We start from the raw sequence: 17,477 nt of genomic DNA, 5'->3' as shown, positions 1-17,477 counted from the left end.
ATCATACATATTTCAACCAAATTTACCTTTGTGTACTTACCTAATTTATCATCTGGTTTAGCCTCAAGTGCTTCTTTCACTTTCACAGCCCAGTGATCAAAAGACTCTGCTCGTACCTTTAATCGCTGCAATAGGGGAGGAAGTTCATCCAAAGTGTATCTGTACCTGTGGATGGAAACCATTACTGCTTACAATACTTAATTATTAAAAAACACATTTAAGCACTATGTTAATACTAATACAATATTGAAAGAAGTTCCTAGTATATTCGTTTAAAATCTCTCGCAAAGGTAGCAATAAAAGCCCCGAAAAGCGCCAATTTTCAGTTATCTGCATTATTTGCTTATCATCAAGCCGTTGGGACAGAACCCCAGCCGATAACCAGGGACTGCCTGTAATAGCTATTAGCATTGCTCTAAAATATATTTAAAAGGTTCTATTGTTTACTGTATGATATACATGAGTTAAGAGTAAATATCTGTAAGAGTAAATATCTGCACTATCTACAAATTTCATACAATTCAAAGACTGCTCAGTTCCCAGTACACAGGCTAACCAGAATGTATGATTAAGATGAGATTATGTATTGTGCTTTATAATACCAATCAGTTTCAAAAACTACAAACAAATCTCGCATATCTAATATTTATTGATATTTCCTAGATTCTTACATAATTTTCACAGTGCTTTTGATTGATTTGAGCTTCCCACAAAATTTTACATATCACCTGGAAAACATGTTTCATATTTTTTGTTTCCCTTCTATTGCCTACATAAAAAGTTAGTATTTTTCTTTAGAAAAATTACTGCTATAAATCTGGTTAATGGCTAGATGAAATTAAAACTAGCTTACCCAGTTTTTTTTTTTTTTTTTTTTTTTTTTTTTGTTGTTGCTTTTAATTTTTTACGGGTGAATTTATAAAATGTCTGCTTTTACATTACAGTATCAAAATTTTTTACTAGAAAACGATGAAACTTGATATTCATAAGAGGAAAACAGTTAACTGGTACAGTCCATTCTCGACTTACAGGGATTTGATCTTACAGGGCTTTTTCCATGTCGTTAATAGTGGTTCACAGCATCGTAACTTGATGTTGCATCAAGTGACAGTGCTGTAATACCGTTGAACATAAAGTTAACAGCGCTGTAACTTCATGCAACATCAAGTTACAGCACCATAGCTCGAGTTATGGCACCGTGAGCGCTCGAGTTATGGCACCGTGAGCGCTGTTAAAGCATAGTAAACTGCGAAAAACCAACTTACGGCGGAATTCAACCTACAGTGCAAGTTGGAAAGGATCCCCCACCAAAGTCAAGGATGCCATGTATCTGCATAATATTAACAGTTAAGTTCTGTGAGCTTAATTTCCTGAAGGCACTGTATACTTTTACTTTACTATAGTATAATATTTCTGTTTTCATTGTTAAATGGTAGTCACTTGTAATATTTTTCATGCCTAGATAAAAAATCCCCACAGCCATTCCGATCAAGCAAAGATTTCAAACTAAAGAAATGCAGTATACTAGACTGTACACCCTCAACTTTGCCTTCAACCCTCTCCTTACACAAGAGTATACCTACAGCAAACCAATTGTTCACATAAAGAAATATGTAAAGAATATCAGGTATGATTTCGGAAAGTGACAAGAACACTAAGAACAATAAATAAAACTGCATACTGTCAAAATTTACAGACCTTAATGTATGATTTTCTGGAGGACATTCACAGAGTAATTTGTAGTGTCTCAAACAAACCAGACGATCATGAGTGCAGGTACAGGTCACAGCAGAGAGGAAGCACGTAGTCTTGCAAAAGTCACACTGCCTTTCATCGTCAGGAAGCAACTCAAAGGCCTCCCTTTCAGCATTGGTTACTCCCTGTGAATAAATACAGCATAAATTGCAAACACCAAACTGTCTAGTAAAGTATGAAAACTATGGAAATTTTATGTGACTTTACCATAAATAAAACCTTAACTGTTTTATGAATACAAAAAAAGAGCATGCAGAATTAGTTCCTGTTACTAACCCAGTGCAAAAGAGATCGCCTTAGTTTCTTTTCAAGATCCACCATTCTTAGCATATCTTGGTAGGTGGCAGCTGCTACTGTGAGATCCAACTCATCAGGAGTTGAAGCCATTTTACATACCAACTCATCATGAGAGAAGACACAATATCGCTTCAAGTTACTATAATGCAATACACATTCACGACCAATTGCAAGCTGAAAAATACGACACGCCATTAAATTTCAAATAATTGATATCACTTTCATGCATTTTATTAAAAAAAAAAATATCATATAAAAAATGAAGGCAACATTTACTAAACACAATGAAAGGGTTAATAGTAAACCTGAAAATTAAATATTTACCCAGTCAGGGGGAGCAAAGTTAACAGCTTCAGCAAAGTTATATCCCTGATTAAATCCAGCATGGTAGGAACGAGGAAAGGTGATCACAAACTCGCCGGCATGCTGGTTTGTTCTCACAATGGGAACACCTGTAAAATTTAGAGTTAGATACTGTACATATGTTATTTGAAAGCTAATGACATCCACAATTATTGACACTATACAACATACAAAAAATTAAAACACCAAATTATAGCTAAATAACTTACCTGATTTCATTAAAATATTAGGATTCATGATTGTGACTAGCTGATGGAGCAGGTCAGGCTGTGCCTGGAATAATTCTGGTGCTGCACCTTTCATGGCAGCTTCAAACTTTTCTGCCTCGCCTCCTGGGACACCATACCATGTCTTGGGTTCTCCCCTATTATTCAAAGCAAAGGATATATAGCATTACTTCCAAGGAAGCACACCTCATAAGTATTTCAGAGCCCAAAATTTAAAGCTTACTGTCTACTAATTGTAACTTCCATCTTAATTAAGTAAGGGAAAAACAAATGGATATAATTTAAGGTTTACAAAGCACCAAAGAGTTTATCAAAACCAATTCAGCAAATGTTTACCCATGCCATTTAAAATTCCAACACAAAATTTAGTTCACCTAATTTTAGTCACAAGAGAAATCTTCATGATTCATTTATCTAACGCTGAAGTAAACTGCAGAAAGACCATAATAGAGCACAAATGTGCTCATTTATACTTGTAAATCACTTCCTCTTGAGCAAAAAACTTTATTCATGAGACATTTTTATCCATCCCCTCAGGAATAACATTGTAACACTAACACCATCCATCCTATTAAAATCATATTTTGGGTTCTTCCTCTTGACCTTTCTAAATGAATTACATAATGAGTAACTTTAATTACTATCCTTTTATTTCAACCTGAGGTCCTTCAACTTTCTAACCCAAACTTATCCCTCGCCAAACCTTCGCCATATGTACAAAGATAGCAATAATTATCAAAGAACTTTCAATGTTAATAATTTATAAGACTTTTCATCACGTATACTCAGAAAAACAAAACATACAATGAATCCCAGGCAAACACGACCCTTTATATGTACTATACAGGAATATATTACAACAGTCCATTACCAAAGATTCCAAACAGTGCAATAATTACTACTGAATAGTTACCAACCACTACCGTAACTGTAAATTCACATTACAATGTATAAATAATACTATACAAAAAATACCAACACTAACCAATGAAGATAGTTAATGGAGTAACTCCAGTGGTCTTCATTATGCCAGCAAAATGTGGAGAAGCACATGCCAACATACATCCATGGTACCTTCATTCCTGATATATCACAGTTTATGTGACCTAAGACTGATCCTTCCAGAACTGGTAAATTGTTCAAATTCCAGTTACTAATAGCATATTCCTGAAAATCCAACCAACAGTACAGGAATTAGTCATTACAAAAGCAGATTTTGAAACTATGAAAAATATTTTTTTTTATTGTTGTTGCTTGGTTAAACAAATATCAATGCTAGAACAACAAGAGTAAAACCAAGTATTTCCAACAAACAAACTTATATATAAAAACAAATTTCTAATATAGCTCACACAATTCTTTTACCTTTCTGGCAAAATACAATAGGAATTGAGTACTTATATACTTAAAATGCTTTGGTTTTCATCACTGCAAAAGAAAAATTTTAAGTTTTACACTAATGAATATTAAATAGATATTACAAACAAAATAAACATTCAAACAATTTTATAAATGTTAAGTTCCTTTGATGTGTACAAAATCAAAGATCTTTCAAAATACTTAAAATTACAGTGTAGTGAGATAACCATGAATGAACCAAACAAAAACTTTTTTCAGTTTTCTTCTGAAGATTGAAAAAGAAACCCACAAATTCAATTTGTAACTTGTTTACTTGTAAGTATTTACATTTAGTTTTACTCCACACTCTAGAGTGTGGAGTAAAACTAAATGTAAATACTTACAAGTAAACAAGTTACAAATTGAATTTGTGGGTTTCTTTTTCAATAACCATGAATATTGGTTACTCTTATTATATGAAGTACTTTAATTAGATCACTAAGCCTCACTTCCAGCTATCCTAAAGATTTATTCTTGTTAGCATATATGAAAAAAAAACTAAAGATTTATTCTTGTTAGCAAATATGAAAAAAATAAAGACAAAGCTCAAGCAGTTACACTATTAAAAGCAAAGGAACCAAAGGAGAACACAGGGCACATAAATGGACCTAGAATTAGTGATGTTGCAGAGAACCTAGATTAATGAAACACATTTACCTGATCTGCTGGCAAAAGATTCTTGGAGTTCTTGGTGGGAAACCCAGATCCATGATCCATCGTATGTAAATCTGCACCATATTCTACCGTAACATCCTCATCAATAGATGAGACTATTCGCCAAAATTCTCTCTCTGCCATTTCTGTTGGTATCAACTAGGGAGAAAAAAAATTTGTTGTAACATATCAATAACAACTGCATCTATTGTTTCTGCACAAAACCTCAACATCATTGAAATACGAAATGACATGGTATAGCAGTAATTTATATTTGACTTAATAGTCGAACCAAAATGTTGTGGCAGATGACGAGGTGTCATCAGAATGCTTCGTATTTGAATCTAAAAGTTTAGGTCTTTTTCCCTTGTAGACAAAGGGAAAATCTCATCGGTATATTAGTAAAGCCAGAATAACTTCCGTACTGGATGGTGCGAGACCAGTCCCTCCACCCACTTTTGGTTCTTGCTTTTTTTTTCCTTTTTCCTTATTATAAATTATCATAAATAGTTTACATATATCTGGAATACTGGTAGTTCACATGCCAAATTGTAAACTCTCGTCACATCGGTCAAGGGCTCATCCCAGTTTCTTCCACTTTTTCCATTCTGAAGTGGGAAGAACATGTTTGTAAGTACTTTCTTTACAGGGCAAGTCAAGTGAGTGACAGGTACATATACAAAATGCTGTTCTATATACACGAAGATGAATGACCAAACAAATTCTATGGCTGTATAATGTTGAGTTAAATCCTAATCATGCAAGCTGGAATTTCAATCCTTTCAAGACGTGACCCCCATTACTTGATAAATCTTTCAGTAAGATCAACTTGGCTTATAGGGAGTTTGGAGGCAGTCTTATTTTGGGATAGGTAGTGCAATTAAAAGGTTATCTCTTTTCAAATCTCTACATCTGTATGCTGCAAAGAGTCAACCATACCTTACCTTTGTGTTTCTTTGATAGACTATCGTTTTAGATGTTGAAGTATGGAAAAACTTTTTTCAAGATTCTAAGATTGCTAGGGTGGGGCCTGGAAAAGAATGCAGCTCTGCCAGATCCATTTATCCTTTTAAATCTCAGCTCTGTCATTTACTGTACTTGGTTTTCTAAAGAGAGTAAATTTTGGTTGTTCTTGATGATTTTCCTTTCTTTGTGTTTTTTTGGAAATAATAATCAGAGATCTTGTAATAATGTCACAATTTCAAGCCATCTGATTATTGTCCATATTCCACTTTAGCACACACAAAAGGTTACTCGAGGTCAGGTTTAGAAGAAATGAAAACAAATCCGGGATAAATACAGAGCTAACAACGCTCCATCTGCGTTTACTGTTGAGGTTTTAGGTTTAAGTAGGTCAGTTTCCTTATGGGTAAAATGACCAAAATGTTCTTAACTGAGAAGGATATAGTCCGGGAAAAACCTGTCACCCACCACAACATTTTGGTTTGACTATAGTTTTCCCGATTTTACAGCCTTGCTAAAAATTATCACAAATATGGTACACTTACATGTACAGGCATACTGAAATAATCTTGCTTGAACTTGTCTGCCATTTCCCCAAATGACTGAAGTGTATATTCCTTTTGAGCTTGTTCAAAGCCAAATGCCTCAACAGGTTTGCTTACTTCCACTGCCACACATTTTGGGCACCGCCAATCACCTGAAATGAATGGAACAATAGGTGAAACAAGAATTCTTTTGAAGTGTTATAAAAAAAAAGGAAAACAAATTTTATTTAAATGACAGGCTACATACATCACTGAAGAATTATATCATATCCTACAATAACTATGTTAATATTCATACATATTAAAGTTGACAATTTACACCTAAGCTTCTGGTAGACTTTTCAAGTCAAGTGGATACAGAGTTAAAACAAGAAAATTACCTAAAGACCTCCGTTTCTACATCAGGACCTGAAAAAAACCAAGTACTAATGGATAGACAAAGTAGTCACCTTTGGGGATGTCCAGTAGAGGAGGAACTAGGCAAAAAATGTGATAAGAATCATCACAGCCATCACATAAGAGCATCTGGTCCTCGGCATCACCTCGTCCACAATTTAGACAAATGTACTTTGCCAACTGTTAAAGAGAAGTAAAACTAATATAAATTCTTTCCTTAACACCTACTGAATATGTTCTTGTACAAAATATTCAATTATGCAATAATGTTGATAACTTCATCAGCAAAACATTTACCATGCAAGCTAAGTTAGAAATACTGAAAAACAGGAAGCTGAGCAAGACAAATTGCATTAAGAAAAGTTTAATCTGTTACAGGCCCTCTAATGGTTTTAATCCTAAATACTGTTTCTAAGAGTTCAGTCTACTGTCATTATCAGATAACCTGAAGAGCACAGAGTAATTCTGTTGTTATACTGAAGAGGTTAAGTTTAAGCATAAGAAACAATACCAATAAGGATGCAAGTGTTTCAATTTGGCAGTGATTTCTCTTCTGCTGGAGCTGAATGAATGATCCCAACTAGTTATCCCTCTAAATCTTACTAATTTTCAACCCCGCTTGTAAATTTTTTTTAAGATATATATAAAAAAAAAAATTTTAAAAGGCAAAAGAGCTACAGCTTACCGGGTCTAAATCTGAATAGTCAACCTTTTTCCCACGAGTCTTTCCCTTATCCTCTGGGGAGGCCTTCTCAAACCCAGCCATCTTTGGTCCAGCACCATAAAATTGCAACCTCTTCAGTTCCTTGCTGCCTTTTCCTTCCTCCTATAAAAACACAAGGATCATTCATTCTATATGGTACTTTTTTCCTAAAGCAAAGATTTGCTAAGCCACTGCAATGCTATTAGGTTAGGGTTCTTCCTTACCTTTTTGTGCTACAAAGAAAAAGTTGCAACCTAGTATTATGCTTCGTAGATACAAATTACTGTCTTTAACATTAGTCATTATCATCGTTAATTAATGGCAGAGGTCATTTATCACACAAAAGGAAGATGGACAAAGAAACCATCCTCGGATAGGACTTTTACTTGCCTCACCCAAATCAAGTCTTTTTCCTTTTATGAATAAAATAGTCTTAACCACTGAAATACAATATTGTGGTACCTCAATTTAAGGTAAGTACATTATATAAATGTATATAATATACAAACCACTGGCTCAATGCCTAATTTCAACTTGGGAGGGAACGGACTTTCAGTAATGCCCTTGGAATAATGGCCTATTTCTTCAGTTACTCTTATTATCCAAGCTGGTCTTGTCCCAAAAGACAATCTAATTTTTTTTTTGTATCCCTTATGATTGACTTTTATCATTGTTAGATCACAGGTAAACTAGAGGATAAAAAGAAATTGGGACTGAATTGACAGCCCTAGTGGTTAACAATTAGTTAATTCCAGAATCATAACATAGTTGAGAATTCAACAATGAATTCTTTGAACAGAATGGGAAAAAAGATCGAGAAACTACGAGTACTTGCAAACTGGGCAATGAAATTCTTGCAAAGGAGTCTTGGGGAGGGGTGTTGAAAGGAAGGTCCTTTACATATCAACTACTGCCTCAGTACTCTTTCTTGCCATTTCATACTACTTCACAATGATATACTAGTTGCTAGTGTGATTTGCATTAAAGTGGAAGGTTCCTGCAATGTGGTAAAACCTGCTGAAGACCAACGCTCTGATTCAAGGTATATAAAGAAGAACACAATACTTGGAAAACAAGGGCAATAACAGCTTATCAAGGCCTTTAACCCTTACTGGACAGACAATCATGTGAGGCATAATATCTCTAGAGTTGGGAGCAGACTGCCTCAGGTGAGAATCAATATTTCATCCCATATGGTTTGAACAAATTGTGGGAAAATTTTTCATATCACTTCAGTGGGCCATAAATGACTTGTGACAACTCTATTAGCTCAGTACAGGATAGAGGTGAATCAGTGTGACTTGAGATTTCATGGGAAAATGTACGGCAACTCCCTACCCTAGGACACCCTTTTATTCATTTGCTCATAAATTTACCCAGCAATTGCTGTTGGTTGAAGTTCTTATCTTTTATGATAATATGTCAGCTATCATGTAATTTTGCAAAGTAAATTAGAAAAGACGTGTATACCTAACAAAAAGGTTCTGCATCTCCCCATCTCAGTATCTCATAAATATTCTAAAATGATAATAAATATACTCAGAATTTTACTGATTTTAGTTCTTATCTGTTATGATATTGTGTAAGCTTTAATTATAATTTTACATAATAAAAACAATGAGAAAAAACAAGCATAAACTTGGCAAAGTTAGCATATTTTTACGAGCGTCCTTCAAAAAGAGGGCCCACACAGGGTTGGAAATGTTTACTTTCAACTTCTTGTGGAAGGTACAGAAAATGTTTAAGAAATTTTCTTACACCATGTCCATTTGCATATCTTCCTTTTTCCATTATATTTCTTCTTTTTCTTAAATTTACAAATCTTAAAGTTTGCCTGGTCTAGGGGTGTGCTTAATATATATTTTTGCCCGGCCTATAAAGGTTAACAAACCAACCATCAAAGCTTGTAAAGTTTTAGTTAAAGATCAGTTAAATGAAAAGAATTGGAAGCAGTCGCATGGATGAAGCTTATGCTTCACCTTGGATCTGTCCTTGCCAATACCAGAAGCAGCAAGATAGTGTTTATAAAAATTTTAGCCATTCTTTCAATATAAATTTCACTTATATGTTAGAGGTCTATCACACCTGATTCTTTTAATATGAGTATTAAAATCAAAAGGGAACTTCACAATACTACTACATAAAATCTCTTCAACAGTAAGACATTACTTTATTGAGAAAAGACACATCCAGCACCAAGACAAATATGACCAACTGGCACAAAATTAGGATGTGACTCCAAGTAGATGTAAGTGAACTACATCGGTCACACCCTAGTAAACCATTTCAGCTGATGGACAAAACCATTTGAGGGTAGCAGTGTATACAATACTGTGAATAGAGGACATCACCTCTCAGTCCACAGTCTGGAACAGTTGATCTGGCACATGATCCAAAAAGGACACTGGCAGAGAAGGTGTGACAGCAAACTGGCATGGCCCAGTGAAGTGAACCTGACACATAGGAGTGAATTGGTTGCCACCATGGAATGGGACTGGAGATCCAACCATGTACTACATACTCCAAGACAATCATGAACCAAAACCAGACAATTGATCAGGCCAACAGCGTTAATGGGGGCACTGGCAATTGTCAGGTCAGTACAACTTCGCTCGGTAGGGAACGCCAAGATTTGCAGTCTGATCCAGACCGTTATCATGCTACTACAGAGAGAGGGGCATTCAGAAGTAATAAAAGGAACAGAACAGTAAACAACTTGCATAACCTTGGTGGATTTAGGAATACCATGGACCTTGGTTGTTTTAGCAATAATATGGGCTTTAGTGGCTTCAGTGATATAAAGGACTTTAGTGGTTTTGATTATATGAATGATTTCAGTGGTTTTAGCAACCCAAATAATTTTAGTTTTAGAGGATTTAATGTACAAGGAGATATTGGGGATAAGTCAGGGGCAGTGAAAGTTGGTGAAACCTGTGAAGTCCTTGAAGGATTTAATAATTCTCATGACTTCAAGTGGCTTTGTGGTTAGGGATGATCATGGCGCTCTTGGGGATGGCAACGGTGAAGGTAACAATAATGACAGCAGTGAGGATGTTGATGACGTTAGTGGAGAAGAGGACAGTGTTGGTGAATAGGGTGGAAGTGGAGCTAGTTTGGACAATAGGGAGAGGAATAATTTTAACAACAGAAGAAGGATAAGAATAGGCACATGGAATGTGAGGATAATGAGGAGGTCGAGAAGAAAATGCTGCGAATGAATCTGAGTATCCTGGGATTGAATGAAATATGAAAGAGTTTCAGAGGAGCAGGAAGGACAGAGAGTGAAGACCACACCCTTTACTTCTCTGGAAGAGATAGACTTGGAGGGGAGTGGGTATTATGTAGAGTAGACAGTATCAGGGTGTGTCTTGGGATACTGGGCAGTGTCTGACAGAGTAATCATGATGAAAATAAGGGGTCATCCATTCAACATTAACTTCATCAAAGCGAATGCACCAACACTAGAGAGTGCAGAGGAGGAGGCTGATGAATTTTATGATCAAATACCAGAGGTATTGGAGCAATGTAAATCACAGGAAATCACAGTGGTGATGGGAGATTTTAACGTGAAAGTGGGGAGTGACCGATTTGAAGATCTAATTGGACCATTTGGACTGGGTGATCGTAACTTTAGAGGAGAGATTAATTTCATGGTGTGATGCAAATGAGTTGATGTTAACAAACACATGGTTCAAAAAACACTCTAGACTACTCTGGATAGGGAAAAGCCCAATAGGAGGATGTAAAAATCAAATTGACTACATAGCTATAAATAAACATTTTAGAAATGCTGTAATGGACACCAGAACATTCCCAGATACAGATTGTTACAGCGATCATGTTCCAGTAGTGGCAGATATAGCCCTGAAATTGAAGAAAGTAAATAAGAAGAAAAAAGAAGAGACAACAACTGAAACTTCTCATAACAGATGAACAACTTAAAGAACAATACCGAGTGGAAGTGTGTAACATATAAGAAGTTTTAAATAGTGAAGAAAAGTGTGTAACATACAAAGTTTTAAATAGTGAAGAACCTTTAGAAGGGGAAGAGGAACTGGATAGAGATTGGAGAAAGTTAAGAATAGCATTTACTGAACCAGCTAAAGAAATGGTACCCAAACAGGAAAGAAGAGGATAGACAGATGGATCACTGACTCAATATTAGTTAGGATGGAGGAGAGAAGGACAAATAAAGAAAACAACCCTCAGAGATATGAAGAACTAAACTTGGAAATTAGAAGCGTCTGATGTGGCAAAGGAAGATTCGATTAATGAGCAGTGCAGGGAAGTGGAAGAACTGGAAAGACATCACAAGATTGAGAGCATGCATAGAAAGATAAAGGAGGTAGTGGGAAGGAAAAGAGTAGCGAGAGGTAATGTGGTTAAAAGCCACGAAGGAATAATTGTGATGGAAATTGAAGAGGTTTTGAAATATTGGGAAGGATATGTAAAAGACCTTCTTGAAAATAAAAGGGGTGAAAAACCGAGACTACACATCTATGCATGGACCTGATATACTAGACAATGAAATAATCAGTGTAATTAAAAGTTTTAAGAAAGGAAAAAGCCCAGGTAACGAAGTTAGAATTGAAATATTAGCAAGTGGAGATTTTGGATTAAGACACTGCAGAGTTAGCCAGGAAATAAGTGATACAGGTTACACACCAAAAGAGATGTACAAATCCATCTTCATAGCCATACCTAAGAAACCTGGTGCAGTCGAATGTAATCTATATCGGACCATCAGTTTACTGAGCCAGATAAAGATAATTCTAAGTTATTTTAAAAAGAATAAAAAGAAAACTAAAGCGAGAAATTGCAGAGGAACATTACAGATTTTTAAAGGGGAACGGAACAAGAAACGCAATTTTCATCATGTGAATGTTAACAGAAAAGCATGAGGTTCAGAAAGATGTATATATGTATTTTATAGACTATGAAAATGCATTTGATACTGAGTTGGTAGAAATACTAAAAAAAAATAATAAAATATATCAACTTATATAGCAAGGACATCCAACTCATTACCAACTCATACTGGAGTCAAATGGCAGCAGTCAGCATAGACAAATACTTATCAGAATGGGTGGAAATAAAGAGAGGAATTCACCCGGGATGTGTATTACCACCGAATCTGTTTGCAGCATATGGAGAAATCATCTTGAGAAGTATAGAGGATATGGGAGGGATTAAGATCGGAGGAGAAAATATTAACAACATCAGATACGCAGATAATACAGTAATCACTGTGGACACAACTGAAAAACTGCAATCATTAGTAGACATAGTTAACAGGGAGAGTGAAAAAATGAGACTGAAAATTAATGGAAGATAAACAGAAGTTGTAGTTGCATCAAAGAATCAAGATCCACCAAATTGTAATATATTGATAAACAACATAAGAATAAAACAAGCTAACAGTTTTGTTTACCTGGGCAGTCTACTAACACAAGATACGAGAGCAAAACAAGATATTGAGAGGAGGATTCTGATAGCTAAAAACTCTTTTAACAATATGAAAAACCTTTTAACAAATAACAGAATTGGAACTCAAACAACATCAAAAACTCTGAAAATTTGTGTGTGGTCCACCCTCATGTATGGATCAGAGAGCTGGACAATCACCAGGGAATTGAAACCCAAGTTAAATGCAGCAGAAATGTGGTTTAATAGAAGAATGCAGACAATATCATGGACAGATAGAGTGACAAATGAGGTGGTGTTAGCAAGAACTGGAACAGAGAGAGCCCTAGTAAGAGAAATAAGGAAGAGACAAATGAATTTTGTTGGACATTTAATAAGAAGTGAGAAGATAGAGCATTTGTGCCTTACTGGAAGGACAGAGGAGAGGAGAGCGAAAGTAGACAAAGAGTAAAATACTTGGACAGCTTGGTAGGAAACTTGGATGCGGATTAAACTGTATATCAACTAATACAAGTAGCTAGAGATCGAGAGGTCGAGGCAAATGACCGCCAACGTCCAAGACACGGCACTTCGGTAAGGTAATTGTGTAGACCAACGTGTCACCAATATTGTACTGCAATCACGTGGGCAGGGAGGGGCTTAACCAAGAAGAGAAGTATACCTATTTAAAGCAACATCACATGGCAAAACAGAAGATGGTCACAATATACTAAATAAGAAGCTTCGACTTATTTTGCTCCTGAAGCTCAAACAGGAATCCATGGCTGGGTGTTCTAAGCTCAACTGAAACAAATTTTACATGCAAAGGGATTTGACCCCTACTCCCAAACCCCTTATGTGGGCTTGAAACTAGCATGATTATATAAACTCTTATTGCTAGATTTCATACATTAAATCAGACAACCCAAGAGAAATGAGGATCATCCCAAAGTCCCCTTCTGATGTAGGTGTGAAATACATTGGTAATTCCTCCTGCCAGGAACTGAATTTCTGTAAACTCTAAATGACTTGCCATTGGAATTGCAAAGGATATTGGCTCATGTTAAAAGACAATTGTTTGAACTAATTAGGAAACATTAAATTACAGCTAAAATTAAAACTATCTTGGCCAATTATCTGCGTGCGTTAATTGGGGTTAGATTTTTCAATTGAAATAAATACCAACAATATAAAAAAAATTTAAATTTATTCTCTAAAGTAACTTCAAAAACGTTTGGCCTCCTCCACCCTAAATTTAACTGACAGCCCCTTAATCATCATTTAGGACATACTACATAACCTACAAGTAGTAAAGATGGCAGGGTATTAAGCTAAAATGACTAAGTAAGCATAAAGTACAAATATCAATTCACTTCATCAGTGCTAGGAAATGACAAAAATGTAATTCTCACTCTGTTCATCTTTATTCTTCGTGCGCGCAAAAGCAGCCTCTTAATATTCTGGATTAATAATGCTTTAAAAGGATAGCTAGAAAGTATGGTCAAATCATGCACATACATTTGAAACCATGGCCAAGAAACAAAGGAATCTTGCATATATGTATATATATACAGACTTTATATAATCAATTCTACCTCTGGGCTTCAAGCACCTAAAAAAAAAAAAAAAAAAAAAAAAAAAAAAAATCAAGTAGAGTAAGTTTAAGGACCCTAAGCTCCAACCCTTTCAATTTAAGTGACCTGCTACTAGTACAGTACGTCCCCGTTCATTCTCAAGGATGTTAAAAATTACCCTTTAGATTAAGCCTTGAACCCAGCTACATATAAGAAACCTCACAAAATCTCAAGAAGACTAATCCTATGCAAAATGGCAACAGTTCTAGAACTTACCAAACAAATCAAAGCAAAATGCCCTAGAACTTAGTCAGAAACACAGTTTGGGACCAAAGGCTATGAAACAATATTGTAATCAACATGAGGAGGAATCTGGGATATGAGGAAGAACATTACCTACTTTCATTAAGTACCCCAAACCACAACTAAAATTACCAACCTACTATAAGAACTACTAAAGCCAAAATCTTTGAAATAAAAAATGACCAAAGAAGGCATACTTCTAATTCTAAAACCAGGATGATTCCTGAATCCCTTGCATCAAGGAAGAGTGGAGTCATTCAGCTGGAATTAAATCTGAAACAGGTCAGCAACAACCACCTGTATACTCTACTTTCATATAAATACAAGCGGCAAGCAAGTCAAAGAAACTGGCCATGAGTAAATTAAATAAAGCAATCATAAAACAAGCATTAAGAGTTCTCAATTGCAATTATGGAATTTTTTTTAAGGTATTGCTAAAGTATACTGAACAGAGCATAAACTAAAATAGCAGTAGCGCTATTCATTCCATCTAAATTCCATACAGAAAAAATTACATAAGAAAAAGAAAAGCTAGGCAAATTAACTTATCAGGTCCAGTTCTGAGAAGTCCACCTTGCAACTATTATCCCAATACATTCCAAACAGAAAAGCTACAAAAAGTAAAAAACCGTCATATCATCTCCATGCACAAAATTGCCGGACACTTACCTCATCATCAGACCCAAAACCAACCTGGGTGTCGGCTTTGATATCCCCAGCATCTGGGTGACGGCGGGATCGCCTTCCATTCTTCTCACTCTCAGGAATCTTGCCAGCCATACGGCTTGGAATCTTATGAGGTTTGTAGTCCTTGTCACTGACTTCTGTCTTCACTTCACATTTCTAAATAAGAAGTAGTGAAATCTTGAAGTTTGTCAATAGTAAGGCAAAACAATATAATCATCCTAAATTTTTGGCATACAAAAATCTTTCATAAACCCACCCTTATCATCACAATACTTTTTTTTTTCTAAAACACATCTAAAAGTTCTAAAATTTACAAGGTGGGAATGCATTCCAAGTTAACAAACAGACACTGGCGTTAAAAAGTTAAGAAAGTCAACCATTTTGACTAAGCCTGGTTATCCCACATACTTGTAAGGAAGAACAACTTAAGTAACCAAATTTACCAATGTGTTTGAATTAGTTTTAAGCTGTACCCTAACAGCTTCCTGTTAACATGACATTTTAATGATAAAAATAAAATTTTACATATATACTTAGCATACCAAGCAATTACATAGCTAACAGTTTCTAGCACCGGGAGCTAAAATTCAGAATTCGCGGTAGCAATTCTTTGCTTTGGCTATAGGTAACTAGTCCCACCCCCTTTCAGGAAGAAGAGAACAACTGAGCCAGGTAAGGTACTTCAATTTATTTATGACTAACAATCATCTATGTGCGGGGAGGAGGGTGAGCTCCCATTCTGTAATTACTTGGCAAGTATATGTAAAATCTTATTCTATCAAAATTACATTTTTACATAAGCAACTTACCAAGTAATTAAATATTATTAATAGGGCTTAGTTTTTCCAGGCCTCTGAGTCTCATGTAGACTCTTCTCGGGCTGGTTTAAGTAGTTGGTTACACATTGACAGAAGGTGGGATATATGGACTACTCTACCCCAAACTATTATGTGATAATGAATTTGTGAATAGAAAAGGGCTCACATTTCTGAAATACTTGTTGTTTCCTTACTTGTAAGAGAGCTGCTGCAAGAAAATATTGCCTCTGGTTGGCACTCATCTTACGTGGTAGAGGCTGGGTAGTTTGACCTGGGTAGCCTACTACCTTAGTGGGAGCTTTGAAGCAAAGCCTATGGTCTAATTACCTACAATAATTAGGCACATAATGCCCATGGCCAGGGCATAGTACCAACAAACCAACAAGACCAGAACAACAACGTTACCTATACCATAAAACTAAATTCCAAACCTTCACCAAAACAACTGGAGGGTATCCTGCTACAACATACACCCAGACCCCCCCACTGATAAGGGGGCCTAATGTACTGCATTCACTATATGGAGATTCTATCTCTTTTAGATAGTGTGATGCAAACTGACTTGCATCTCCAGAAAGTCATTTGAAGGATCTCCGTCAGGGGAAGTTCCTCTTAAATACCACAGAAGTGCTTTCACCTTGAGAATAGGTTAAAATTCGTAACCTATTTGAGTGTGTGATTCTCTAATCACTTCCCTTAAGAAGAATAACAGGACATTCTTAGAAAGAGGGTGTAAGTGATCCTTAATGGATGCCCATAAATAACTGGAAGGGAGCTCAAGTCTTCTCTGTCCTTTTCAAGTAGAACTTCAGGGCTCTTACTGGGAAGAGGCCCCTCTCCTTTTCTTCAGGCCCTAAAAATTCTCAGACTTAATTACAAAAGAACGAGGCCAGGGTCTACTAGGATTCTCGTTTTTGGCAAGAAAATTCAGATAGTGAACAGATTGCGTCTCCTCCAGAGAACCAATCTCCTTATCATAGCCTGAATTCACTTACTCTTTTTGCTGTCACCAAGGCTATTAAAAAGGGTCTTCTCTGTCAGGTTTCTGAATGAGGCATCCTCCAATGGTTCAAAAGTTCTACTGCCATCAAAAGGAAAGGACTGCAAAAGGGAAGCTACCTTCACACTCAATGGAGTAGCTTCTTTCAGCCATCTCATGGAATGGGCTAACTAATCTTGTGTCGACTTCCTCTCAAGACCCGACACTAGCATATCACTAATCAAGGACAGAGGAAAGAGGGAGTCCTTTACTAAAGGTGAAAATAAAAGAGTGGACTTCTGAACCATGGTGACTCCCATTGCATAAAGGGAGGCTATTTCTCTTGAAGCGTCCCCTTACTCCCTTGTCTGCAAAAAACAGGACATCAAGCAGATCCGATCCTATGTTTGAA

The 17,477-nt window shown here is 36.0% G+C and overlaps 1 protein-coding gene across 2 annotated transcripts in view; it reads right to left on the bottom strand.

The window, feature by feature from the left end:
• The window catches only part of LOC135222886 (lysine-specific demethylase 5C-like), a 59,679-nt gene that overhangs the window by 24,921 nt on the left and 17,281 nt on the right, over positions 1-17,477 (bottom strand). Inside the window, exons 4-14 of one of the 2 annotated variants that reach the window (XM_064261251.1) lie at positions 15,251-15,424; positions 7,284-7,424; positions 6,652-6,778; positions 6,203-6,354; positions 4,698-4,853; positions 3,628-3,809; positions 2,625-2,779; positions 2,377-2,504; positions 2,032-2,226; positions 1,699-1,880; positions 41-165 (exon numbers count right to left, since the gene is read on the bottom strand). In XM_064261251.1, coding sequence (XP_064117321.1) covers positions 41-165; positions 1,699-1,880; positions 2,032-2,226; positions 2,377-2,504; positions 2,625-2,779; positions 3,628-3,809; positions 4,698-4,853; positions 6,203-6,354; positions 6,652-6,778; positions 7,284-7,424; positions 15,251-15,424 — 1,717 coding nt within the window. The remainder of the gene's footprint in view (positions 1-40; positions 166-1,698; positions 1,881-2,031; positions 2,227-2,376; positions 2,505-2,624; positions 2,780-3,627; positions 3,810-4,697; positions 4,854-6,202; positions 6,355-6,651; positions 6,779-7,283; positions 7,425-15,250; positions 15,425-17,477) is intronic. The other variant, XM_064261252.1, reaches the window with a different exon arrangement.

The sequence above is a fragment of the Macrobrachium nipponense genome, chromosome 8, assembly GCF_015104395.2.
Source record: "Macrobrachium nipponense isolate FS-2020 chromosome 8, ASM1510439v2, whole genome shotgun sequence".
Classification (NCBI taxonomy): domain Eukaryota; kingdom Metazoa; phylum Arthropoda; class Malacostraca; order Decapoda; family Palaemonidae; genus Macrobrachium; species Macrobrachium nipponense.
This window is presented reverse-complemented; position numbering and strand designations above follow the sequence as displayed.